This window comes from Eleutherodactylus coqui, chromosome 4 (assembly GCF_035609145.1).
Source record: "Eleutherodactylus coqui strain aEleCoq1 chromosome 4, aEleCoq1.hap1, whole genome shotgun sequence".
Classification (NCBI taxonomy): Eukaryota; Metazoa; Chordata; class Amphibia; order Anura; family Eleutherodactylidae; genus Eleutherodactylus; species Eleutherodactylus coqui.
The window spans coordinates 188,857,038-188,884,730 of NC_089840.1; the positions used below are offsets into that span (position 1 = coordinate 188,857,038).

Genomic DNA, 27,693 nt, shown 5'->3' on the forward strand with positions numbered 1-27,693 from the left:
TAACATTAAAAAAAACTGCAAAAAATGGTGGCAAAATGCTTATTTTCTTCATTTTGCCACCCCCCCCCCCCCCCCAAAAAAAAAAACCCCAATAAAGTGATCAAAAAACAAGCCCCTAGAGCTCTATCCATGGCAAAATAAAAAAAGTTGCAGGACTTGAAATGCAGCGATGTACAGACTAAAATAATTTCAAAAAAAAGATTTTCTTGTGGAAAAACCTAAAAAAAAAAAAAAAAAAAAAAAAAAGAGTTTTGGTATCGTGATAATCGAACTGACCCACAGAAAAAATGTATGTCATTTATGCTGCATGATTAAGGCTGTAAAATAAAAACAAAATCGCTGAATTGATGTCAAGCGTTTTCTCTCCCTGCTCTCAAGAAAAAATATTGAATAAAAATTTTACAATTTAGATCCAATATACAAAAAATATAGCATTATTCATTGCTGATATGTTGCAATTTTTGGACATCTGACGATGGTTTCAGGACCAAAAACATTTTTACCACCTGCGTGTTTGGGTTGGCCAAATAATCTAAAAGTAAAAACTATGTGGCAATTGGAGAGTGCAGAATTTTTGGGGGGGGGTAAATTAAAGAATAATTTTCACATAAAACTATTCATCCATATGCACAACTATAATGCGTGTGCTTAAAACTGCTCTGCCTAGGAACCGATCCTAAACCCCGATTCAATTGGTCACAGCAACTAATAAGCTGCTCCTAACCTGAGCGTGGCCTATGCTCCGCTAAGATGTTTCCTCCAGTCTCTGTACACAACGGTCATGAACAGTGAGAGCCATTGTTTAGCCTTGGAGGAGACCCAGAAAAGCTGAAAAGCTATCACCCCACCTGCCACAGCGATTCATGCTGAAGGTTATGCCTTGTTTTTGTGCATCTGAAGGTGGAATTGCTCCATAAAAATCACAGTAATTCAATGTACATTATGTAAAGCACCGCTAGGCACGATGAAGACATAAAACCACAAGGTATCACTTAGACCTCTCGACTCTCTGGAATAGTCACATTACACTTTTATCTCAGATCTAAAAAAAAAAAATCTAAAATCACGACTCTCCGCTTTCTAAAGGAGATCCATATAGAATTGTCCTCCTGTCTTGCCTTTAACACAGTGAAAACAGCACTAATAAACTCACTGTAAGCTTTTAAGGATTCTTTTCTAAGAAATTACTGCCAGGGAAGAATTCTTTAATGGACATTAAGGTCATGAATAATGGTACAATAAGCTCTCCAGTCACTCGCTGGCTATTAAGTCCTACATAACTTCTCCAATGAAACGGATACATCTATTACAAGAAAACACCACCGAATGACTTGAACAAAGGCACCGCGCAGGACATTATTCTGAGCACTAATAACAGTATATGTGGAAGCTGCGTTTTCAGCCAATTTATGGGAATCCGACAGCATGGGATGCTGTATATTATTATCTATTAGTGATTAAGCATAAAAGCTTTGGTCATAAGGCATGTAATGTCTGAACTAAGAACAAGATGTACCAAATTATCTATGTAATGACTGCATAGTACGATGATCACAACTGGTAAGTTCATTACTTCTTACAGATAGGAAATAAAAGCTTAGTTTACCATTTATAAAACACCTAGGCTTATAAAATGTAAACTAGAGGCTGGACAGACATCTGTCTGGGATGACTTAGTGATCCTGCATTGAGCAGGGGGTTAGAGTCAATGGCCCTGGAGGTCCCCCTCCAACTCTACCATTCTATGTTGCATCACACCATGCAATTATGGTATATTGTGATCTACAATACAAATAAAGAGACAATAAAAAAGTTCCATGAAATATTACAAGTTATACAGTAGTGTTAACATATCATACTAGCATCAGGGTTAAAGCCATGACCGCTGTGAAGAATCACTTTTCTATGGAACTCAACAAATCGTGATCTAGTTCAGTAATCCTAATTAAGATTCCGGTTTCTTAGACAAACTAGGCTTGTCTTGCCCTCGGAAAAAAAAAGAGAAAAAGCCAGTGTGAATAGAGCACTAGGCTTTAAAATCACATGTGCATAGGAGACTCCATTTAGAGCCTATAGCAAAAAAAAACAAACAAAAAAAAAAAACACTACATATGCTGAGCTATTTTACAGTTCAGCCTGTTTCCACCCCCCCCCCCCCCCCTTGTTGATCCAGAGGAAGGCAAAAAACCCTCAATGAGGCAGAAGCCAATCTACCTCATTTTGGAGGAAAAAAAATTCTTCCCAACTCTATAATGGCAGTCAGAATAATCCCTGGATTAACATTTGAAAGTTTCTACCTGACTGCAAGACCCGAATAGACAACTCGTCTGACTATTTAATGTCTATATCCTGCAATGTCATAGCACTCCAAAATGTCTAGTCCCCTCTTAAATTCCTCCATCGATTTTGCCATCACCACTTCCTCAGGTAGAGAGTTCCATAATCTCCCTGCTCTTACAGTAGAGAACCCCCTTTCTGCGTTGAAATCTTCTTTCCTCTAAACTAGTGTTTCTCAACTCCTGTCCTCACGGACCCCCAACAGGTCATGTTTTCAGGATATCCTATAGTGACACCACCTATGGCAATGCCTGAGGCACTAATTATAATTACATCACCTGTGCAATACTGAGGAAATCCTGAAAACATGACCTGTTGGGGGTCCCTGAGGACTGGAGTTGAGAAACACTGCTCTAAACGGCAAAATGCTATGTGGCATACGGAATTCCCCACCGATACCATTACAGTCAATGAGGTCTTTAGGGCACTGCCAGCTTCTGTGATAGGTCAGATGATGGAAATATACAACGCACGTGAAAAAAAAGCCTTTGAGTATGTTCACATGTTGCTGCTTTGCAGCAAATTTTGTTGCGGATCTGCAGCAGAGTTCAACCTTTCAACCGAATTCAGATTGAAGGGGTGAAATCTGCTGCAGATCTGCACCAAAATTTTAATCAAGTCAGCAACCTGTGAACACATCAGACTAAAAGAAACAAGCAGACAGACAGCTGACGAACACCAGATACTACATCAAGACTCGACTCAGAAATATATGACGGAATTGAGAAGGGTCATCAGAAGACTATCTGTGGGCTCCACAAAACTTCTGGACTTGATACCGGAGAACCCCAGTGTTGGAACTTTCTACATGTTTTCCAAACTACACAAAGCTGGCAACTCAGGGAGGCCAATTATCTCAGGTTTGGGAACCCTCACTGAAAAGATCTCCGAATGGGTAGAAGGTGTCCTCAAACCACTGGTGAGAAATACAACCAGCTACTTGCAGGACACCACAGACCTACTGAACAAACCGTCAACCGTAAGGCCCCTCCCCGCTGGCGCTATCCTGGTCAGCATGGATGTGGAATCCTTATATTCCAACATCCCACACAAAGATGGACTGACCACCTGTTAGGCACACCTTGAAGCCAATGGAGTTGCCTCTGAATCCGTGTTACAAGATTCATCCTCACACACAATTGTTTCTCCTTTGGCAAAGAGATATTACTGCAACTCACCGAAATCGCCATGGGCAGTAAAATGGCACCACAATATGCCAACCTTTTAATGGCAAAATTAGGGAGTGACTTTCTGGTCTCCTGCTGCAACAGACCATTGGCCTACTTCTGCTACATTAATGACATTATAATCATTTGGACCAACACTGAACAAGAACTAATAAAATTCCATGAGACTCAATGCATTCCACGGCACTATAAACCTGACATTAAGCTTCTCATATACTGAAATCAACTTTTTGGACACCACCATAAAAATCTCAAACAACTCAATACAGACATCCTTCTAGTGAAAACCGATTGATCGGCCCACATAGCTCAGATGGGACAGTTCCCATTCTAAGCACATTAAAAAGGTCCATAGTCTACAGCCAGGCCATCAGATACAACCAGATCTGCTCCAACGCAACAGACAGGAACATTTATACCACCTTAAAAGGACATTTTTAAAATCAGGGCTACCATCCCACCTCAATTGATGACCAATCACCAGAGCCACCAGGATACGCAGAAATCAACTGCTCCAGTACAAGGAGAAGGAAGGAAATGATTGTGTACCTCTAGTAGTGACCTACAACTCACTAAAAGGTACTAAGGAATACTGCAAAGAAACTCCACCATACCCTACACAAGGAGGACCGTCTGAAATATTTATTAGCGTGTCCATATATGTTCAACTAAGTATTTACATGTCAATTTACAAGCAGTCATTTCGAAAAAGAAATCCAAAAGAAACCTAGCATACGACATGGACGGCATTAAAGGCACCTTCCCTAATACTGCAGAACTCTTGGTAACAACGACCGCCTACAAACAACTTTGTAGCCATCTGTGAGCGTCATGCACCTGAATAATAAGAGTTTCTTACAATTCTCTTAGCTATTAACCTAGCTCTTAGCTATTAACCTCCCCCCCCCCCCGCGCGCGCGCGGTGAGATCGGGGGAGCCGTGCAGGTGTCATGGCAGCCGGGGGCCTAATGAAAGGCCCCAGGGCTGCCTTAACAGACTGCCTATCAAGCCATCCACACAGGGTGGCTTGATAGACAGCCTGTCAAAAAGCAGTATGACGTAATGTTATAGCATTACGTCATACTGCAGGAGCGATCAAAGCATCGCATCTTCAAAGTAATGTAAAAAAAAAAAAAATTTTATAAAGTTTTTTTTAATAGAAAAAAAAAAAAACAAAGTTGTAAAAGTTTAAATCACCGCCCTTTTGCCATATCTATTATTAAAAAATCTAAATAATAAATTAAAAATATGTATTTGGTATCGCCGCGTCCGTAAAAGTTCGAACTATCAAAGTAGTGCATTATTTTTCCCGCACGGTGAACGTCGTCCGAAAAAAATAATAAAGAACGCCAGAAATGCACTTTTTTAGTTACCCTGTCTCCCAGAAAAAAAGCAATAAAAAGCGATCAAAAAGTCGTATGTATTTCAAAATGGTACTATCAGAAACTACAGGACATCCCACAAAAAATGAGACCTTGCTCAACTACGTCGACGGAAAAATAAAAAAGTTATTGCGCGCACAAAATGCCGGCAGAAAATAATTGAAAAAAATTTAATGTCTTTGAAAAAAAAAAAAGAGGAGTATAGTAAAAAAAAAAATATATACAAGTTTGGTATCGTACCGACCCATAGAATCAAGTTATCATGTCGTTTTTGTTGCTGTTTGTGCGCCGTAGAAGCACTAAAAGATGGCGAAATGTTTTTTTTTTCCATTTTACTCCACTTAGAATTTTTTAAAAGTTTTTCAGTACATTATAGGGTACTTTAAATAGCACCATTGAAAAATACAACTCGTCCCGCAAAAAACAAGCCCTCATACAGCGACGTCGATGGATAAATAAAGGAGTTACGATTTTTTTTAAAGGGGGGAGGAAAAAACGAAAATGGAAAAAGAAAAATGGCTGCGTCATTAAGGGGTTAAATATTTGCAGCTTCTTTTTTCCTAAAAGCAGGTTTCAGCTCTCTCTCAAAAAAAAAAAATCTTTAATTTGAATCAGATCAGGACTCGTTGCTGGACAGCTAAAAGCAGTCATTTATTTCAGTAGTAACCATTCTTGTGTACTTTTAAAGGGGTGCTTCAGGTCATTATCCTGCTGTGGGACCTATTTGGTTTGGCTGAAACCTAGTTTTCTTACACTTGGGAGCACATTATACTCTAAAATGCTCCAATAATCCTCCGATCCCATTGTTCCTGTAACATGTTCAAAGCCTCCGGTCCCAGAAACCACAAAGCAGCCCCACACCATTATGGATCCTGAAGCAGGTTGCACTGTAGGTAGGGTGCACTTTTCTTAATAGGCTTCATTTCATCATCTATAAATAACACTAGCATGCATTGTCAGAGAGCTCTAGTTTAGTTTCATTGGTCCACAGAACACTTTCCATGAAGAATTGTGGTTTATGTAACTTTCGTCAGAGTTCCCTCATACTTTGTGAATTTGTGTACGCGGTGGGGCCTTCTTGGCCTTTGTTCAGGATGCAGCTGAACGCGGCTCGAGATCATCACTGCAGATGCCTCCAGTTGGGTAAATTGAGTGCATGACACATGTAGGGAGCCATGCCTACACAAATGCACATACAGAAAACAAAAAAACAAAAAAGACCACACAAATAGGAGTGGCTGCCTATACATGTGTCGTGCAGTCCATTTACCCTTCTGCCCCAGGTGGTCACCTTTCCCATCCATGTGAAGGCTTTTTAGCTCAAAGAGGTGTGTCTATAGAGCTATGAATCCATCCACCAAGGTTCACTTGGACGTGGCGGGTGGGCCCCCATAGTCTGATCAAATTATGCACTGAGAACCTTGCATTCTCTGTGTGGCTAGTATAAACAATAGTTATGCATTTCTATGCAGATATAAAGTATGAGTGCTGAAGCATGTGTTTGTTACAGTCATGGCTTAATGTGCACCTTACTTCATTTGTTGGATATGCAGACTGTTTTTTTGCTGCATATGTACCTTAATGAATGTATGCAAATACGATGACATTTCAGAACAGTTACCTTTAAGAGAGGGTCAGAGTCTTGTGGTTCAGGTGTAGTAGGTACAAATTGCTGTACTTCTTGCAGTGGCGATTCAGGGTCACCCTCCTAAGGAAAAATGAATGTGTCAGGTCAAGTTGTCTGACAATGCCAGTAAAAGTTAATACAATATGCATGTACAAATCTCTAACTTCACACATTATGTATTATACCAATAAGTTATAATGTAGAATTAAAATTCACGTTTAAGAACCGCACTGCAGAATTTTGGCCTTATATGTAGGGACACAAATCTGGTTTATGGCATCTGCAGAACAATTCGGAAGGATCGGCAGTGACATTGGCGTTTCAATGATTTTTTAGCTAAGGGTTTACAATTATGTACTGGTATACAAAAAAAAGACAATGATAAATGACCAAATGTCTTAAGGGCTCAAGAAGTTCAAGAGCATTTTCCTTTGGGGAAAAAAATAATCATCACTAGCAAACAGACTGATCAGCCATAGGATTAAAAAAACAACATTCGTTATCTCATAATAATGGTACCTGTCAAGTGATGGCACATAGAAGCTGAGCGACTTGGGATGGCTCGACAACTGGGTTAGAACATCTCTGACACAACAGATCTTTTTGGGTGCACCAAGATATGGTCAAAAGGAAGGATAACCAGTGTAGGTGTGATAGGGTCAAGGCCACCCAAGGCCTATTGATGCATGTGGGAGTGAAAGCGAGCCCACCTGGACCGAGCTCACAGATGAGATACCTCAAGGGATTGAGCAGTACTAGTTCATGCCCTGCTGTTCGGGCAACATGAGGGCAGCCTACATGATATTGGGTGGTTAGCCAAGTTTTTTTTAATGCACAGAATGTTATAAAATATACGCACACCTTCACCCCCACCACCGTCGCTCCAGACCTGCCCATTGGTCTTTATTTTCATGCTGCAGCGGCACTGGCTTCATCATTCTCCTGCCATGCCCAGAGGCCAGCGAGTGGCTGCAGCAGTCGGATGTCACCGCAGAAGCAGGTGCACAATGTTCAGCAGGGACACCAACCGTTTACTGTTGTGGCTGATCAGTGTACGTCATTCATTTTTGCTCTGTCATTACTACACTGCGACAAAGCGGCAGTTTTGCAGCAATTGTGGCCATCTGCCATATAATTTTACAAGGTCCCTAGGCATATGTGGTAAAATGTACAGATCAGGAAATTGTAGGCAGACCGTGTAGGAGCCTCTAGAGGGCACCACACCCATCCAAAGCTGTTTGGTGGCGATATTGGAGGCCGTAATAATACCATGACTACTTCTGATATGGGCAGACTCAGTGCTTTGATGCATAGACATGGCTGCACTAAAGTGCAAAAAAAAAAAACTGCCAAGAAAGCGTCATCCTCTAGTGCAGACACTTCTCAGAGCACTGCTAACTGCTCTCGCCAACACAGGAAAGCGTAAGAAGATGGCGCCTATGGGGTTATGTGAGCACTAGAAGGGTGTTTCTGTGGGGTTGGACAACTTCTGACATCCACGCACCTAACATACACAAGCATATGCAGAACGCACCCGCATGCGAGTAAAACGCAGCAAATTTTACGTTGTGTATTAGGATACAGTCGTGAGAGCCCGGCCATACTTTACTATCATCTGAGCAAAATACACGTGGGGAAATGCAAATATACAATATTTCACCAATGTAAACGATTTTTCTGTGGGCGCATTATGGAAATATTATATCGTGTGCGCACATCTGGGCCGGAGGCAGCGCTACATGTCACCTGTTATATGAGGTTATCAGAGCAAACACTGACGTCCCCCCTACAGCCAAAAGTTTAGTCATTGAACACCGAGCCACGAGTGAGAATCAGACATAAGGGAAGTATAAAGTCAACTACATTAATGCCTCTACTAAGCTCCAGGTGAAACCCACAGCCTCCATGACTGTGCGCCACAGGGAATACACCTACTGCCGATGACAGATATGGGGCAACAAGTATTAGCCGTGTAATGGAAGGCAGATATATTATGGGAGTTACAAACTGTTCCGCATCCTAAAATGTAATAAATGTAATGTCACGTGTTGAGTATATTATTCATTATTCCTTATGCCAGCTTCTGGCTGGCATGCATTGAGACTAATATATGGCCTCCAAAAAACTGGCGCTTTTCAAAACTGTATTAACCCTTTCAAGTCCTGTCAGACATCTTCCCACCCAATCACTGAAGCCTGTACAGAAGAGGTCTGACAGTGTATACTCACTGCACTGCTTCGATGCGTTCCATCCTGTAGTGAATGGCATTAGCCAGCAGATGGCGCCGTTGTATAATGGCAGAAACAGCAAGCCCTCTAGGAAACCCACATTCCAAAAATGGACAGGAAAGGGTTAAAAGAGTAGGCTCAAAAAGAATCTATAACACATACGCACAGTCGGAGCATGCTCTGCAGCGGTGCCGACCATGTAGCCCAGGTAGGATGTGAACAAGGAGCTTTTTTACGAATTGAAGAAGCTGTCCAGTCACAGTCAAGGTCGCCGATAGTCACCTTAGATATAAGGTTAGGGCTGAATGGCTGTATGCAGTATTCTATAGGACATTCTTTTAGCCCTGGTATTATAATAACCAGGTAGCCGCTATAGTCATATGCAACCATGACTTTTAGGCCACCGCTTCTCTCTGATTAGAATACAAAAGCGCGTAGAAGTCTAAGGGACCATAAGATGAGCCAGGAACATTATTCTTCCACTATATAAGGCACTTGTCAGGCCTCACATGGAATACTGTGTACAGTTCTGGACACCAGTCCTCAGGAAAGATGCTGCAGTGCTTGAGGGGGTTCAAAGAAGGAGAACTAAATTAATAAGTGGAATCAGAGGACTGGAATACCCAGAGAGGCTATCCAAATTGGGATTATTCACCCTGGAAAAAAGACGGCTAAGGGGCGACCAAATAACTATGTGTAAATATATTAGGGGACAATACAAGGATCTCTCCCAGGATCTGTTTATACCCAGGACTGTGATGGTAACAAGAGGGCATCCTCTACGTCTAGAAGAATAAAGGTTTCATCACCAACACAGAAGGGGATTATTTACTGTAAGAGCAGTGAGACTGTGGAACTCTCTGCCTGAGGATGTGGTGATGGCAAAATCTATTGCATAGTTTAAGAGGGGACTAGATGTCTTTCCGGGGCGCTATGATATTACAGGACATAGAAATTAGGTGACCACCGGGTGGTTGTTCTGAGTCTTACAGTCAGGTAGGAACTATCAAAAGGTTGATCCAGGGATTATTCTGATTGCCATTATGGAGTCGGCAAGGAATTTTTTTCCCCGAATTGGCTAATTGGCTTCTGCCTCTAGGGGTTTTTGTCTTCCTCTGGATCAACAACATAGGAGGATAAACAGGCTGGACTAGATGGAGATTGTCTTCATTCAGCCCAACATACTATGGTACTAATTGTTTGACCGAGCGAACAAGCGAGTAACGTCACCGCTAGCTCATTCGCTCTTGCAAAGCTTGTTTAGATAGATACATCCTTGACTCTTTCAAAAAGAATCGCTGTCTACAAATATATGAAAGGCTGTCACATTGCAGAGGGATCAGCCCTAAACTCATTTGCACAAGGAAAGACTAGAAGCAATGGGATGAAACTGAAAGGGAGGAGACACAGATTGATTATGGTGATCAATAAGTGGAACATGTTACCAGAGGAGGTGGTGAGTTTTCCTGCAATGGAAGTCTTCAAACAAAGGCTGGACAAATATCTGTCTGGTATGATTTAGTGAATCTTGAATTGAGAAGGGGGTTGGACCCGATGACCCTGGAGGTCCCTACCAACTGTACCATTGTATGATTCTTGCATTTCTAGCAGGTGAAGTTTGCTTTTCCTCTGGTGGGACTGTAACCATATAGCATACATTGCAGCTCATCATATGGCTACTCACCTTCCATGTTGCACATAGTCGACCGATATCCTCTTCCAAACTTTAAAAAGTCAAGAATTCTCATAATATTTAATCTATAAGATTTTTACCAGGTGTAAAATTATAAACCCAATGGACCTCCTGCTCGCAGCGGCTCTTCCCAGAATGCACCTGGCATATGCAAATGATCTCCTGCAGCTCCAGTTCCTCGTTTGTTAATGCTTTTCACTTTTTGGGCCTGGATCAGTGCTTAGTATATTCCAAAAACGGACAATTAGGACTGCCCAATCAGGAGACTGGAGAGTCTCTTTAAAGGGGTATTCCCACTTTAGACAGAGAGCATATCCACAGGACTTGCACCTATCTTCAGAACGGGGTTCCTTCTGAAACCTCCCTGCCTGGTCAGGTAGCTGCTAAGCCCATCAATAGGAGCAATGGAGAGGTGGCCACGGCGCTCTCTACTCACTATTGGAGTTAAGAGGGTTGTACCTGGATTAACTATCGAAGTTAAGAGGATTGTACAGGATAGAGGATAACTTGCTGATCGTTGGGGGTCTCACCACTGAGACCTCCATCGATCCCTAGGGGGGCAGCCCGGTGTCCCCTTCTCATCACTGATGGAATGCTTCTCCCATGTCACAGCGCGATTGCGCGACTGTTGCTCCATTCTTTTTCCTCCTTACTGCGGGGGTTGCAGTAATCCAACAGTGAGGACAGGGGACACCAGACCACTATTCTCCAAATTACAGATACCCCCACCAATCAGCAAGTAACTTGTCATTCTGGTACAACCGCTTTAAGAAAATTTTGGCCGTTTCCATGACACCTATGGAATTCTATGTAGAAAGCTGCAGACATGCTTGGCCAACTCTCAATTCATCAGGAGGAATAGGGGTCATCGGAACCCTATTCTGGAGATCGTGGCAGAAAATTCAACACTAAATTTCATGACACGGGATGAAAGGCACAGAGGCTTTGAGAAACACTAGAAGTTTCATATCATTCTTACAATGTGATCAGATCATGACTGTTTTTTGTGCTGAAAAGCAGGATTTGAAGGCTTGTGCTGCCCACACAGAGCCAGTTAATACAACTGCAATCAAAAGCCTGATTGTTTGTCTCCAAGGCAGCCGCACTGGTTGCATCATCGGGGAATAACTTAAAGAAGCAGCACTTATTAGTCTCATGCAATTCTTTCCATGTCAACAGAGACAAGCAAATTGCAAAGTGCTAGACAGTATGTCCGCTAGCCATAGTTCTCCTCTCATGAGGGAGCTATGTTACTGAAGCAATGAAGCAGCAAAAGATTTAATATAAGAGGACACGTGGCACTTTGTAAAGTATGAGAACGAAAGGCAGAAAAGAAAAATTCACAACTGCTTTCTCAGGTCAAAAGAATTTTGGTTTATAAAAACGTATGTTGTTTGCTTATAAGGCAGCAACTTTATGTTTAGTGGAGGAAGAGATCCAGAAGACGGCAAGAGTCAAATAAGACAATCTGGTGGCATATGTCCTACATCTCCAGCTACGGTAGGTACACTTGTGGGTCTCATGCGCATGGTTCCGTTATGGCTCTGAGCTGTAATACTAAGCCATATTACAACACCCAGTGAATTATATGGGGCCATATTGTACCTCTGTATGCTTCAGAGTTCATGCAAATTCACCTATAATGCCTCATAGCTCTGCCAATATGGCGCACCGCACTCACAGAGGCAGAGGAGTCTATTAGAAACGTACAGCCCTTCACAGTATAGACAACTTAAAACGGTTATATTCAAAATATTAAAATATAGGGCTTAGGACTGACAAAACATCACAGATATCCCTAGACACCTGTCCAAAAATGAAGTCAGGATGATCCTTGGGGTGCTGTAATTGTTGGACAAACATTAAATAATTTAAAAAAAAAAAAAAAAAAAAAAAAACTGAAGATCCCTAATCAATAGTATCCCCAAAACGATATATGGTATAGGCCAATAAGGATGCACGTGACAACATTGGTTCAGAAAAGGCCTGCAACCAATTTAACAACTGCTGGATGCAAGGACCCTGACCCAATAGTGTATAACAAGATCCCGATCAATTGATTAGTATCCAGTTTACCAACAAAAAGAAAGAAATATTGGGGAAACATGGCTGATCCAACCTAATGATTTAGGTACAGGGTCCTCAAGTACCAAAAAAAGCTTTTTAGTACTTGGAGACACGGTGACCAAAACAGCGCAGTTCTGGAATTATGTATATTTTTCTCTAACAACATTCACCGTGTGGAATAATTTATTTTCAGCAGACGGTACCAAAACTTTTTTTTTTTATTATATTATACTATAAAAGTTTCTTTTTTTCCCCTCTTAGTATTCTTTATTTTTTTCACAATTAAAAAAAAAAGAAAAATCCACTATATTCTTTTTTTAGTCCCAATAGGGGATTTGATCCCTTATAGGATACTAGTAATTATTAGGAAATTATAGTATCAGTGTTTCTAGTGGCGCAATGCGTCACACAGCTGTGCTACATCCATTCTGATCCCCAGACATCTCACACACAGCTCTACTACATTCATCCTCACCCAACATATTACACAGCTCAACTACATGCATCCTGATTCCCAGACATCACACACGGTTGTACTACATTCATCCCGATTAACACATTACACACACAGCTGTACTACATCAAGGTTAATGCAGATATTACACACACAGCTTTACTACATGCATTCCGATTCCCACACATTACACACACAGCTCTACTACATCCATGCTGATGGCCAGACAATCCTGACACACCATCCTGAGCCCACACATTACACGCACAGCTCTTTTACATCGATCCAGACCGCTAACATTATACACACAGCTCTCCTACATCCATCGTGATTCACACACATCACACACATAGCTCTGCTACATCCAACCTGACCCAACACATTACACACAGCACACATCACACGCAGAGCTCTGCTACATCCAACCTGACCCAACACATTACACACAGCACACATCACACGCAGAGCTCTGCTACATCCAACCTGACCCAACACATTACACACAGCACACATCACACGCAGAGCTCTACTACATGCATCCTTATTCACACACACAGCTGTGGTACATCCATGCTGATTTCCAGACATCACTAGCTCAGCAGACTCCTGGATACAGTGATCAGCCCCTGGTCATGTGATCAATGACTCCAGCCACGTGATCACGACTGTGACATCATCAGAGGTCCTGGTGGCTGCCATCGGTTTATCCAGTATACAGTACTTTCAACCAATTTTCAGAATGTCTCCTCCACAGCAGTGACGTCATCGCAGGTCCTTCGGTCCATCGTAATTCTGTGGTGGCGGTAGGTCGGTGTGTCCAGTCAGGACTTCTGAGTTGTGTCTGAGATAATAACGACTTAGTTGTATTCTCATTCTGTTATTTTTGTCCTCCCCTTCAAAGAGCCTTGTGTTCTTCTGTTGGTCAGGCTCTGCGTATTATATATGTTGTAGGACCTGTGATTATGTCACCAGGGGGCGGAGACATGACATCACCAGGGGCGGAGCATGAGAAGCACACACATACATACTAACTGAGAGGTGGTCGTTAGTAGTTTGATACCAAATACACTTTAGTGTTGTAGTATATTTCTTCCTGCATTGTATTAATACAGGCCACAGGCTTGTCTCAATAGGCAGAAATACATGACAGCTCTGGGGGTCCTCAGAAGGCTGCCATGACAACCGAACAGCACCTTGAGATTTTATTGCAGGCAGTGCGAACTCTGATCAGGGCATTTTAATACAGACAGCGGTATTTAAAGGGTTAACAGCTGCAATCAGTGCGAGTGCCGACTTTAATAAGCATGATTATACAAGCGATGGTCCCGGTCAATATGCCATTGAATAGAAATAGAAACACACAGCCGTGCAGACGTCACAATGACGCCGATGGAAACCACCCCCTTGATTGGATAGAGCGCACCTTGCGTGCCATTTCACGATAGAAGGAACACACGAACGTGATGACGTCACTACGGGACGACGCACGTCACGGCGCATATTTACGATATGTTAATGACTTGAGAAAGGTGTTTACATACACTGAAACGTGTTAATAAAAGGAAAACCTCTATACTTAACAGCTGGTCGGGGTATTACTAAGAGACGACCTTCTCTACAGGAGTCATCTACAAACGGGGGGGGCTTCTGTGGCATCATATTCCACAAAATGGCCAACACTTACTTTGAAGGAGGGGGGAATACTGCTTAATTTTTGGAATAATAGCAATCTACTGCCCTTTATAATTACTCCCTCTTTTTCATTGAGTGCTGATTGCAGCTGTTACAGGTGGGTGCACCTGTCGAAGACAGCCAGCACATGGCATGTATGTAACATGCTTGGCTTCCGGGCCCACTCCATACAGCCTTGTGCATCACTAGAAGACCACCAGATCTACAGTGAAGATTGCTGAGGCAACATTATGCTTTGGGTTGTTCTGCTGCTGGAACTGGGGTTTTAGTCAAGGGGAGGGAATTATGAACAGTTCCAAATATCAGTCCATTTTTACACAACACCTTCGGGCCTGAGCTAAGAAGCGGAAGATGAAGAATTTCACCTTTCAGCACAGCAACGACCCAAAGCATACTGCCAAATCACCAAAAGAACGGCTTTACCAGAAGAAAATCAGAGTTTTGGATTGGCCCAACAAGAGCCCAGACATGAATCCCATTAAAAATCTGTGGGTTGACCTGAAGAGGGTGCTACACACGAGATGCCCTCGCAATCTGACAGATTTGGAGAGCTTTTGCAAATGCATATGTTAGGGCACAACTAAGGTAATCTGGGTGTGATTGTTCTCAGTGAGAGAAACCAAGAAATCTTGTAGATAGGATACCTTTTAATGGCTAACAAAAATACATGATGCATGCCGCGGGTGAGGACGGGAGATTTCACGGTGCGAAATTCCGCACCGTGTGCCCTGAGCTATTAGGTTCAATAGAACCTAATAGCTGCGGGCAATGCAGCGGATTTTCGCCGCGAATTACGCGGCGGAAATCCGTTTGTGGGAAGGAGGCCTAAAAGGTATCATATCTACAAGATTACTTGCTTTCTCTCACTAAGAACAATCACACCTTGCTCCACTGGCTATCACCGTAACAAACCTTTTTTGGAGAGTTGCTCAGAAAAGTCATTGATGCGTACAAACAAAAATGGTCAGTTTGCTTCTACACAAAGCGATGATTATTAATTAGTGGTTTGCCGAAAGATCATTCGCAAGTCGTTCAAGTATGAACAACTGTGACTTTACACCAGACACCTTTTGATCAGCCTGCAACTTTTTTGGTAAGCTGAAATACAACGACTAGCGAGTCCTCGCTCTGCATCATGTTGGTGGCAGTGTTTACATTTACCAACTATCGTTTTACCATACTTTTACACGCGATGGTAAAAGTATCTTGTGGTGAGATCTAACTGTGAAGATCATAAAACCACTTTGGGGGTCTTGCTTAGGGATAATACCAGGCAGATAGGGGTAAAACAATGACAGACCCATTTCTGTGTTCATACTTATTAGATGATGTGATCAGTATTGACTGTGGCATTAAAAGGGCTAATCATCCAAGATCTGAATTTCCACGTCTGAAATCTACTTGATCCTAGCTGATAGGGCAGGAGTTCATTGGTCAATCATGCCTGCACAATCAGCAATCAGGATGCAATGGTACATCCATTTGCAGTAAGTGGTTAATGATCATCCTTTATTTTAGTACACCTATAAGATGCCTTGGTTAAAGAGAAGACGGTGGTGATGTGGGAGATTAGCGGTGCGCCAAATGCAAGTATCCAGCGTCTCAGTGTGTTTATTGGCCAAAAGTGGTTTTTTTTCTGTATCAAACATATTGTTATAGAAAAACTCACCTGCTGTAGCAGACGTTTCAACTTCAAAAGTTGTGTCTTCACTGTTGTGCAGTCTTGGACCATGTGGCAGAGAGTCATTTCATCGAGCATCACAGTATTCTCTCGAAAAGGCATAATCTGATTAGATCGTGGAGACGGTGGGTAAAAATTAGGGCTCCCATAGCTTTCTCTGTGGTCAGTAGGAGACTCAAGGAAGGAGGAACCCCTGAAACACAAAAAATATAAAATTATCTGTGCTCTCGTCATCAGCTAGCCAATGCATATATAAGGGAGGCATTGCCATTTTAAAGCTTTAGGCGATTCCCTTTAACATGAACAGCGTGTCCAGTTAAAACAGGATAATGGCAAAGCTGGACTTATCAGAAAATATATATATTTATATGCAGTGGCATGAGTAGCTCTTATTAATGGGACTATGGCAGCGATAATGACTTCACACTACCGTTTCCTTGCTGTCGGAATATAGGGGGAAACAGCCAGAGATGCTCCCTATATACAGTGCTAAGCCTCACAGTGACTGGTGCTGAGATCCCTGATGTGCACGATGTACAAATTCTATGGACCCGGAGTGGGCCGTAGCTCTCTGCCCGTCCACCTTCAATCGCTATAGTTTAAAAACACTCTTTGTTAAACTATCTGGGTGTTTTAAAGGGGTTGTCCCGCGAAAGCAAGTGGGTCTATACACTTCTGTATGGCCATATTAATGCACTTTGTAATGTACATTGTGCATTAATTATGAGCCATACAGAAGTTATTCACTTACCTGTTCCGTTGCTGGTGTCCCCGTCTCCATGGTGCCGTCTAATCTTCAGCGTCTAATCGCCCGATTAGACGCGCTTGCGCAGTCCGGTCTTCTGTCTTCTGAATGGGGCCGCTCGTGCCAGAGAGCGGCTCCTCGTAGCTCCGCCCCGTCACGTGTGCCGATTCCAGCCAATCAGGAGGCTGGAATCGGCAATGGACCGCACAGAAGACCTGCGGTCCACCGAGGGTGAAGATCCCGGCAGCCATCTTCGCAAGGTAAGTAAGAAGTCACCGGAGCGCGGGGATTCGGGTAAGTACTACCCGTTTTGGTTTTTTTTATCCCTGCATCGGGTTTGTCTCGCGCCGAACGGGGGGGCTATTGAAAAAAAAAAAACCCGTTTCGGCGCAGGACAACCCCTTTAAGTGACTAAGTTAATTTTGGCCATGGAGATGCTCGTGCTTTGCTCATTTTCCATGTTAGCAAAATTTTACTCAACTGCATTCATCTATTTAAATCAAGTCAGAAGGCATACTACGTACTCCATGCAGGATTTATATAAATGAGCTACAAATAATAGCATAAAACTAAACGGTTCCTAAGACTGCTGCCAACTATTTGGATGCCTGTGATGTACAGCACAGAAATGTCCTAGAGTATTGGGAACAATGCACTTACGTGACTGATCAGAGTCACACCATTTCAAGGCCAACACACCGATGTGAACAATAATACATAATGAAGTGAAACTTTTCTTTCATAGTCAATAAGAGAAGAGAAAAGTTATAGGATTATAAAAGGTTATTTAAGCGGCTGACACTGAGCCCTTGATCAATGGCTGCCTTTGTAGCATGAATCATTCCAGCATCAAGGTTTTTCATTTTGTCTACATGAAAAATTGATGAAAATTTCCTCTCATCTTCAAGGTTAACTTTACAGATCAGGATCAATAGAAAAAAAAAATTCACATATAAAGAAAAAATACAGCGAAAGGTTAATAGAGAGGAGAAAATATGACTGCAGTGTATAACAGTAAAGCACAATAAATCACAGGTAATGTGCGACAGTGGGCACCGCTTCACAGCAGATCTGGAAAGTCATCCTACCCTATGGGGGTGCAGCACATGAAGAAGGGGGACTCTGAGATCTGGCATATACAGCTTCTAGGATTTCATTCAGTATAGTGAAATACTCTATGCACATGATGCCAGGACTCACAGAGAATGCCTGAGTGTCCTACTTGCCCCACCCACTCACTGTGGATTGACAGCCCTACCCCCATACAAACACATACAGGAGAAGCTGTCAATCACTGTGCGTGGGAGGGCAGAGGGGGAGCAGGGCTCAAAGGCTTTTTCTTATGAGGCAGAATTTAAAATCAGCTTTTTTACATTTAAATATCTGCCTCTGTTATGCTGCCGCCAGAGCACTGACAGCAACAACTAGATCCGCCAGGATATTGGCTTTTATTACAAAGCGAATAATCAACTTGGCAGCAAGTGAGGTGGTTTCTTTTGCAAAACTGCTATTACGGCAAATAAATTTTTTTTTAAAAATAATATATATATATATATATATATATATATATGCTGCTGCTCTAACTAAAACCAATTATTAAAGAATAGATGAAAAGTAGCTGTTTGAGGGCTTGTTTTTGAGTTGTATTTTTCAATGGCACCACGTATCATATAATGTACTGAAATGAAATGAATAGGAGAAAAAAAAACACCACAATTCCGCCATCTTTGCAGGCAGGGGGGTTTGTTTCTATGGTGTACACACCACAGTGAAAATTACACCATAACTTTATTCTATGGGTTAGTATAGTTACCATACCACCAAATGTATATATTAGTTTTTTTTTGCTATACTACTTTGTTAGATCAGACCTTTAAGGACGCAGTGATACCAAATGTGTTTTTTTAATTTAGATTCTTTTATTCTGAATATGGCAAAATGTTTTAGTTTTTTTTAACTTATTACATTTTTATTTTTTTGCTAATTATAAACTTTTTGAAACTGGATTTTTACTTTTTTATTTTTAGTCCCCAGAACATGAACTTGTGATGGTTTAAATCACTCCTGCAGTAGGACGTAATACCATAATATTACATTATACTGCGATCTGGCATGGCTTGATAGGCAATCTGCAATGGCAGCCCTGGGGGGGCTTTTAAAAGGTCATCCTCGTGGGAGGTATACGGGACCTTCGAACATCCGGACATTTTATATGCCGCTGTCAGAATTAACAGCGGCATTGAAAGGGTTAACAGTTACGATCAGCATGAGTCGACATCGGCATAAATGGAGTGGGATTGACCCCTAGATCCCCTCTATACATACCCCGAAGGCACAGGACAGGACATAATTGTACATCTTGAGGTGTTAAGGGGTTAAAATACACCTAGACAGTATGCAATTATTATAACGTATATACTCTATAGTTCTACGCATATAAAACGGCATGAGCCAGTCACCAGCTGCAACTGTGTATATATAGGTATGAGGGGAACAACGGGAAGAATGGGGCAGGTTTTGAAGGGTCCAAAGGCACAGTGAAGAGGAGAGGAGATAGCGCTGCTGCCAGGTAGATCCCGGTCCAGGAGTACAAGAGAAAACCTTTATGAGGGTGACACGTTTCTGTGCCAGATCAGCGCTGCCATCAGAGCACTACCAAGCAGATATACGACACTACATCTAAACACAAAAGGTTGTCGGAAATCCCTGGGAGGCCTGCCTCATTAGATGGCGCGTACTACATCCATTCATAAAACGGGGAACAGTTAGATTAGGGAATATGGTAGGCCTCCCAATAACTGTAGGGCATGCTACAAACTGCAGGCGGTTGATATTAACCCGATAGTTTGGCGAAGTGCATTTCAGTGATCTGGTGCCGCTCCGGAAAAATCTTACCGAAAAGGAGAACGAGGTTCAGATTATCTTTATTTTTCCGTCAACATAGTTGTGCGAAGGCTCATTTAGTTCAAACAAAGAAATCAGAGCGATAACACTCCAGTTTAAATGCAAAGAACTGCTCACTACTCCTCGGCAAGTCGTTATTGGTGACTTTCAGTCAGCTCAAAAACCATCGCTGGCTCTCGTTCTATGTGAAGCGGGGAGCGCGGAGCCAGCAAGAACCCAGCGGTGAACTCTGACTGAGCGCTCCGCACAAGCGTAATGACCTTAGCGGTGACATCAGCACTTGTGCAGTCATTTAGCCGACTATTGGGACCTAAGATGGTAGACAGATAGGAGGGAGGAGATATAGGGCAATACAGCGCTGTGGAGAGCATTATGGAGGAGTATTCTATAGGACGCGAGGGAGGCTGAACAAAATGATAAGTGTGACTGCTGTATTCAGGATGGATTGCAGGGGGAGAGAGTTCAGTGAGGGGGAAGACCAAACAGTAGCTAGTCAGGAGTGGATAATCAAGTTGACAATGGATCAGAGGAAAAAGAGTTTTCGATGTATCCAAAGTGAGAGAAGGGCGGATTCTGGAGATGTTCTTGAGGTGCAGGTGATGCGAGTTTGCAGGTGACTGAAAGTGCTGAGGAGTTCTGACGATACCACAAATTGAGGTGAAAAGATCAGGTTTGGGTCAATTAGTAAATGGCTGAAAAGTTCAGTTTTTGACAGATGTAGTTTTAGATGGACAACATGGTGTTCAAGACCGTGGACAGAATCACTGGCATTTTGTAGCAGGGAGGGAGTGATGTGAAGTGTATAATCGGGTGTTGTTCGTGTAGAGGTGGTACTGAAAGCTAAATCTACCAATAGTTTCGCCAGTTTGGATAGAAAAGAGGAGAAGATTGAGGACCAAACCTGGGGAAACCCCAACAGCAACAAGGAACTTAACTAAAGTGGGGCCATTTCTCAGCGTTGGGTGGAAATAATTTCTACCTAATTTCTGCCTGTCCACGTGCGATGATCTGCTTGCGATAAGTCGCCGGCGGATCATGCTCTGTACAGCTTTCCATAGGGTGGAAATAATTTCTGCCTAATTAAGGCCCCCTGCACACGGGCGGAAATTCGTGGCCGCTGGTATATGATTGCATTAGAAAATGCAATCCTAGGCAGACGGCGCGATTTGTAAGCACAAAATCACGCGCGGAAAACAAATCGCGGCATGCTTTATTTCTTTGCAGAGCTCGCAGAGCCCCACACAGAAATGTCCCTCCCCGGCCGCCGGCTCCACTCTGCGTATGTGCCAGCTGGCCGGCACATCTAAGGGAGCCGGTACCGTGGGAGAGGCGAGTGCCGCTCTGGTCTCGATGCGAGAATTCTCGCAGCGGGATCCGACACGGCCATCCGCAAGCGGCCTAAGGCTGCCTGTCCTCGTGCGATGTTCCACTTGCGATAAATAGCCCGCGGATCATGCTCTGTAAAGCTTTCCATAGGATTACTATGGAAAGCGTAGCGCCGCTGTTCACGAGCGAAGAATCATAGTGATTCTCCACTTGTGGTATTTAAATCGCGACATGCTGCAGTTGCCGCGATTCTCCGCGGTGAGCCTATTAGATAGGCTCATCTCGGAGACCTATCAGCTCTCCCCCCTCCTTCCCCGTGGTGGAATATCGCTAGCGATATTTTGTCACGGCTGTGGACAGGGGGCCTAGAGCTATTAAATAGTCTACAAATGGTAATACATATGTTTACTGGCTGGGGGTAGCACCTGCAGTTCAATGCCAATTATTGGGATGCATCTGGACTTGCCATTGCTTCAAAGGGCAAGTGCAGTGTGGCAATTAGGGATAAAACACAAGTGCCACCGCTAACGCCCACATAACAGCAGCCTAAATGGCCAATAAGTGCCCATAAACAGGGCTCTTCACCGATGGTTTACATGGGACTCCCAGGTCAAATTTTCAAGTGTATTTATAATGCGGTCCACAGGTTGTATATGTGCCTGGGAATTAGTGTGTGAGGTGCCCCAAAATCTGCTCTGTTAGAAATGTGATCCCCTGCTATATACTCCGGCCAGGATGTTCTGGAGCCGGCGGCTATTATGGTTTTGTCAATTGAAAGAAAAAAAAAAAGTAAAGAAAAAGTTCTACTTCTTTTCAGAGAAGATGTGATTAACCTACATGCCATTGTGGTAGTGGTCAGGATTACTCAAGTGGTACTGTTCTTGGCCATTCAGACGGGGAGGTGCCCTTTTCCAGAATACTTGCTGCTGCCGCAAACTCCGCTCGGTTCTCTCAAAGTGGCTCATATTTTCAACTTTCCCTGAAATAAAAAGCAAAAGATAGTAGAACGTCACGGCTGTGATAAAATATGTGCAGGTTATTCCCCAAAATACCAATACTTCCTTCATATGGAGTTGGCATCTGTTTGGGGTGTTCAGAGTTCTGCCTGTTTGCATGCACAGCTTCTATTTAGCACCTAACATATAGAGGACCTTGATGGTTGGATGGTACGGGTTTATGTAGCGGGACACGTCTCTGCAGGACATATTTCGACTGCATAGGTCGGCAGAACACAAATAATCTACCAGCAAGCGTATCAGATTCTATACTGCCATTAGAACAAATTCTACATACATATAACAAAACGGTTTTAGTTATAAATCAGTGATATATCGAGATGGCAACTATGGAAGACGACAAAATCCATACAAATATTACAGCAAAACTCAGTAGTAAGATGAGAGCAGAGGGGAGCTAGTAAGCGCTTCTAGGATTTAGGCTGGGCTCACACGGGCGGATTCTAATTTTGGAATCCGCGATCGGCGCCCGTGCGGAGGATCCATGGCATAACACAGGCATTGAAAAGCATGTACTTACACTTTTCAGCTCACACTCGCAAATATGAACTGTGTATTCCGCAAACGAAGGAAAAATTGCAACATGATCTATTTTGCCGCGGATTCTGCACACACAGCCTCCAACCAGCATCATCTCTAAGTAATGGCGCAGGAAATACACACATTTAATAACAAAGTTGTGCTGCGCATGACTGATGGCGAGCCTCCGCAGGTCAGCCGCAATACAGCAAAATAAGGTATGCAGGGTCGCCAACTGGACTCACAGCCGGAATACTATGTGGGCCTCCTGAATCTGGTCCACCCGTATAAGCCCAACCTTTGGCCTTATTCACACAGGCGTATGCAATTTTGATCAATACAAAATATACCGTTTTCACTGTGTCTCTACGGTATGTACATGATTCGTGTGCATCAGGTTTTTTTTTTTACATCCGTGTTGCAAGTGTACTAGGCGTTCAAATTCATGAAAATGTAAAAAAAAAAAAAAAGGTAGCAAATACGCGCATAACAGTTTTTTAATGCACAAGTGCCATCCATTTTTCACAGAAGAGACCAATTTGGGTAATTTAAAACTCCCATTGAAGTTAATGGGTGTGCTCACATCCTAACTTTTCTAATGCACCCATTGACTTGAATAGAACACGCTGCAATTTTTTTTTCCTTACGGACCAATAGTTTAAAGCATAAAACAGGGGAGGGGGAACGCACATGTGAATAAATGCATTGACTCTACTGCGTCTGAGTTCTGTTAGATACAAACTTGAATGTTAATTCATGTGAATAAGCCCTTCACTGAGAACGCTTGTAAGATTCGGAGGGCAGGCAGTTTGGTGTCATATTTATCACACAATGTACCATCTATAGCTTTATGTACAACTGCAGGGAAGCAGTGCAGTTAACATTCACAAACAATAGGTTTTCAAGCACCAGGTAACACATTCAACACTGCTACATCTGTCCACTTGTTCAGCAGCCTGAAACTCAGGAACCGTAAACTCAGAATCAACAAGGAAATCAAAGTTGCTAAGAATATAATGTAAGCTTGTTTCTTCCCACCAAGCACGCCCGGCTTCAGCAGAGGGTCACATACTTTATGCTCCCGGCTTGTGCCAGCTATGTGCTAATCGTCCGTACATAGACTAAGACAAGTACATTTATAGCTCTTACTCTATAAGAGGCCGGAAAAGTCCACGCAGACCGGGACATCAAGCAGAAGAAACCGGGAGAGCAGCGAAGACTTTGTGAAGTGGGAAGAGTCAGACTTACCCAAACACAAGGGAAACATTGTGTCACTCTCCAGCATTACTGCACACAAGACATTTAAACAAACAGGCCTTCCTTCCTACTCAATTCCCTCCCTTCGTGTGGCTGGGAATACGGCCCAGTTTTGTCCTGTGACTTGGAAAAAAAAGCCCAGCCCTAACCAACCTCTTACATAGACGAGTCTGTAAATAGCTGCCCGAGCCCAGGGAAGCCGACGGCCTTCGCTGGATGGATACTTCTAATTCTTAGACGGCCTTGCTAAATATCAAATGAGACTCAAGAAAAGCTCAAACTTTCCCCAGCGCTGCATGAAAGCTGCTGCAATGGCCGGAGACATGGAGCTCGTTCCTGTATCACATGGGCTCTTCATGTAAAGTCATGCAGAACAAGCCCGAGACTCTCATTAATTAGCTTCTGTGCAGCTAGAAAGGCTCATCAAGGCGTGTAGAGAAAAATAAGGCACATTGACAGGCATGTTTAATAGCCAAGCTAGTAAAGTAGGGAATTTGAGCCATATGGTAAGGGATAGACTCCGGGCAGGAAAGACTTACCACCTATTACATTACTGCTAATACATATTCATGCTTTAGTCCCTCTAACAACTACATTAGTGATCTGCAAGAATAGCAAATCTTTTGTACATACACTGTGTTTCTTAGACTGTAAGACGCAGTTTTCAGCAAGATAAAGTCTTGCTAAAATATGTCTGCGGCTTATTGTCCAGAGGCAGGGGGGTCTGGTAGATGCAAAGACCCCTGACCACTGCCTTATTGTGCACCAATAATACAACTCTGTCCGATTATTGGGAGAATTCCACACCCATACACACCAGGGCTGCAGTCCTACCGCTCCTTGTCCGCAGCTGCACTGTCCCCTCCAGCAGAAAACACTGGAGATCACTCACATATTTCCCCGGGGTGCAGGACCTCCACTGAGGGACAGACAAAATCAAAGGTCTTTTATTATTGCACTTGTACGTGGGGATTTACTGTTAATAAAATCAGTGTTTAGCATGCCAGCTGCAGGTGAGTGTATGCAGCAGAGCTGTATGTACACGCACGCACGTATGTAACAGAGCTGTATGTATGTGAATGCTGTAGAGTGTGTGTATGCAGCAGAGCTCTGTGTGTTGTACGCATGTGCGTGCAGTAGTGTTGGGTATAATGAACATATGTGCTTGCGCCATTGTTTGAATGGACACAGTAGGGTTAATAGTAGCTGACTGTTCACCGTTACCCCCTTTTCTATACTAGAACACCAAAGTCCATGATGGTAGCCCTTCCATTTATTTAAACTAGTATGAAATATTTTATCTGTTTTCTGTTATATACTGTACCTCTCACACTAGAAAACGCACCCCAGGTGTGGATAACAGATCGCCAGTAAAAAGATTTCATACTAATATATGTATATATAAAACTAATTCTCTTCCCGATGTGAACCCCTCATGACTCACATTTAGGGCTCCCAAACACTTGTGTTTTTTTTTTTCTTAACGTGAATGTCAATGACATTTTTTAAATGTTAAAAACGCATCGCACAATAATCGCACAGCACAAACTTGCGATGTGTTTTCTACATTAGAAAGTCCCATTGACATTCGCGTTAAAAAAACAAAAAACACAAGTGTGCGGGAGCCCTTACTGACACTCAGGTACATAAATCTGATATCAATTGAAGCTGAAACTCAAAAAGTTTTGTTGCACAACATCAGAGGTGTTCAGTGTGGCCCCTTTGTCACCGGACACACACACAGCCTGAAGTGGAGTTTCTGCCCTACATGTTGTAGCGGATCACTACTGACAGATGCATCCTCACAGATCATGCACGGCGGGCGGTAAGGGGGTCTGCAGACTCTAATCACAAGGTGTAAGGTCTGGGGAACATGGAGGCCAAGGAAGAAGTTCACTATCATCACAACCTGCACAGCCAATCCCTCTGTTTGTTAATCGCCTGCTGAGCTCACTTCTGACTTTGGTGGGGTGTTGTAGGGGAGGGGGGTTGCCTGTCCTGCTGGAAGAGGACACCTGGGATTTCCGGCTCCGGCTGCCATATCTGTAGCGTCCAGGAATGAAATCCCCGGGACTTCGTCATGGAGAAAGAAGGGCCAGTACACATTCACCCCGGAGGAGTCGCGCATTCGCTCCACGTAGGCAGGTGGGTTTTCCCTCCTCCATAGAATATTCCACACAGTCGGCGGGATGACCAATTTTCTGCTTACTTCGACAGTGGATGTCTGAGGACTTCATGTAAAACTTGGGGGTTGGTCGCATGATTTTCGCTTACTAATGCAACCTTTTTTTCCTTAAGCTGGCGGTACCACTTATGAACCGTGCCACAGCTGGGTGGATCGTCACTAAACTTTGTTGACGTTGCACGCTAACAGACAGGAATGTCAAGGGCACGAAACGCTCTCCTGTCTTTGTTGGCAGTCATTTTGTCTCATATTCCCCTAGTGACTACTACTAAAACTTTTTGGGCCTCATTTAGCAGAACTGTCTAACAGTAAGAAGTCATTGTTGCCCATAGCAACCAAATCACAGCACAGCTTTCATTTTACCTCAGCTGCCTGAAAAATGAAAGCTGCGCTGTGATTGGTTGCTATGGCAACAAGGACCAGCTTACTATATATTCGCATGGGTCTATTTAATTTAACTGTTTCCTACAGATATGAAGCCAACAGAATAAAGTACAGTATGATCCTGGACAGTAAAGAGTTATGTGCAGGGATTAGGCATCTCGCCAGTGTAGATTTTAATTTAAGGGGTTGTCCGGTTAGTTGACAACCCTGCTGCAATAGAATCCCCCTGCATTAAAGTAATAAAGTAAACTATACTTACAGCCCTGCGGCCACTATGATCCAGCAATGCAGCCCCGCTGTGGTCCCAGTGACTGCTGTGACATATGAGGTCACAGGAAATCAGGGGACTGCTGCAGCGTCACCGCTCACCTCCTGAGCAGCATGCCAGGAGTTCAGGAAAGCGAGGCTGCAGCAGTCACATGATTTCCTGTAACATCATCTTTCACCACAATCACTGGGATCACAGTGGGGCTGCAGAGCTCCATCATGGTGGCTGCAGAAGCCCAAGTATAGTTCAGTTTACTTTATTATTTTAATACAGGGGGTCCTAATCAAGCACGGTTGTGCAATAACTTGAAAACCCCCTAAATACTTGCGATGGTATTCAATTTTTTGCAAATATGTAGAGAGTTGCAGGTCTTAGAGTGCTGAAACCTGGACTAAGACCTTCCGCAGTGCCTGACCTATCTATCTGGCAGATTTGGGGCAGATTGGTTCAGGGCATAGAAGATGTTCTATTACAAGGTACGCATTGAAAAACAGTAAAGAGTGAGAATGTGAAGTGATTGTGTAGAAAAGGTGAATAAATCTCTGCTTTGTGAGCAGGAATAACAAGAGTGGAGCAGAATAAGGATATAGTCACACGTGGCAGATTTGTTGCAGAAATTCCTGTGACCTAAAATCAATTCCATACATCTGAAGGGGCTTTGTCTCAGCGGCAGACACATGAATTTCTGCAAGCGCCATTCAGACGAGTACGGTTATCTAAAAAGTCAAAAATACACAAGGA

At 43.1% G+C, this 27,693-nt stretch overlaps 1 protein-coding gene across 2 annotated transcripts in view; it reads right to left on the reverse strand.

Moving 5' to 3' along the window:
• CCSER2 (coiled-coil serine rich protein 2) overlaps positions 1-27,693 on the reverse strand; it is a 137,923-nt gene that overhangs the window by 45,070 nt on the left and 65,160 nt on the right. For both annotated transcript variants that reach the window (XM_066600465.1, XM_066600467.1), the window contains exons 5-7: positions 22,161-22,302; positions 16,337-16,541; positions 6,528-6,614 (exon numbers count right to left, since the gene is read on the reverse strand). In XM_066600465.1, coding sequence (XP_066456562.1) covers positions 6,528-6,614; positions 16,337-16,541; positions 22,161-22,302 — 434 coding nt within the window. The remainder of the gene's footprint in view (positions 1-6,527; positions 6,615-16,336; positions 16,542-22,160; positions 22,303-27,693) is intronic.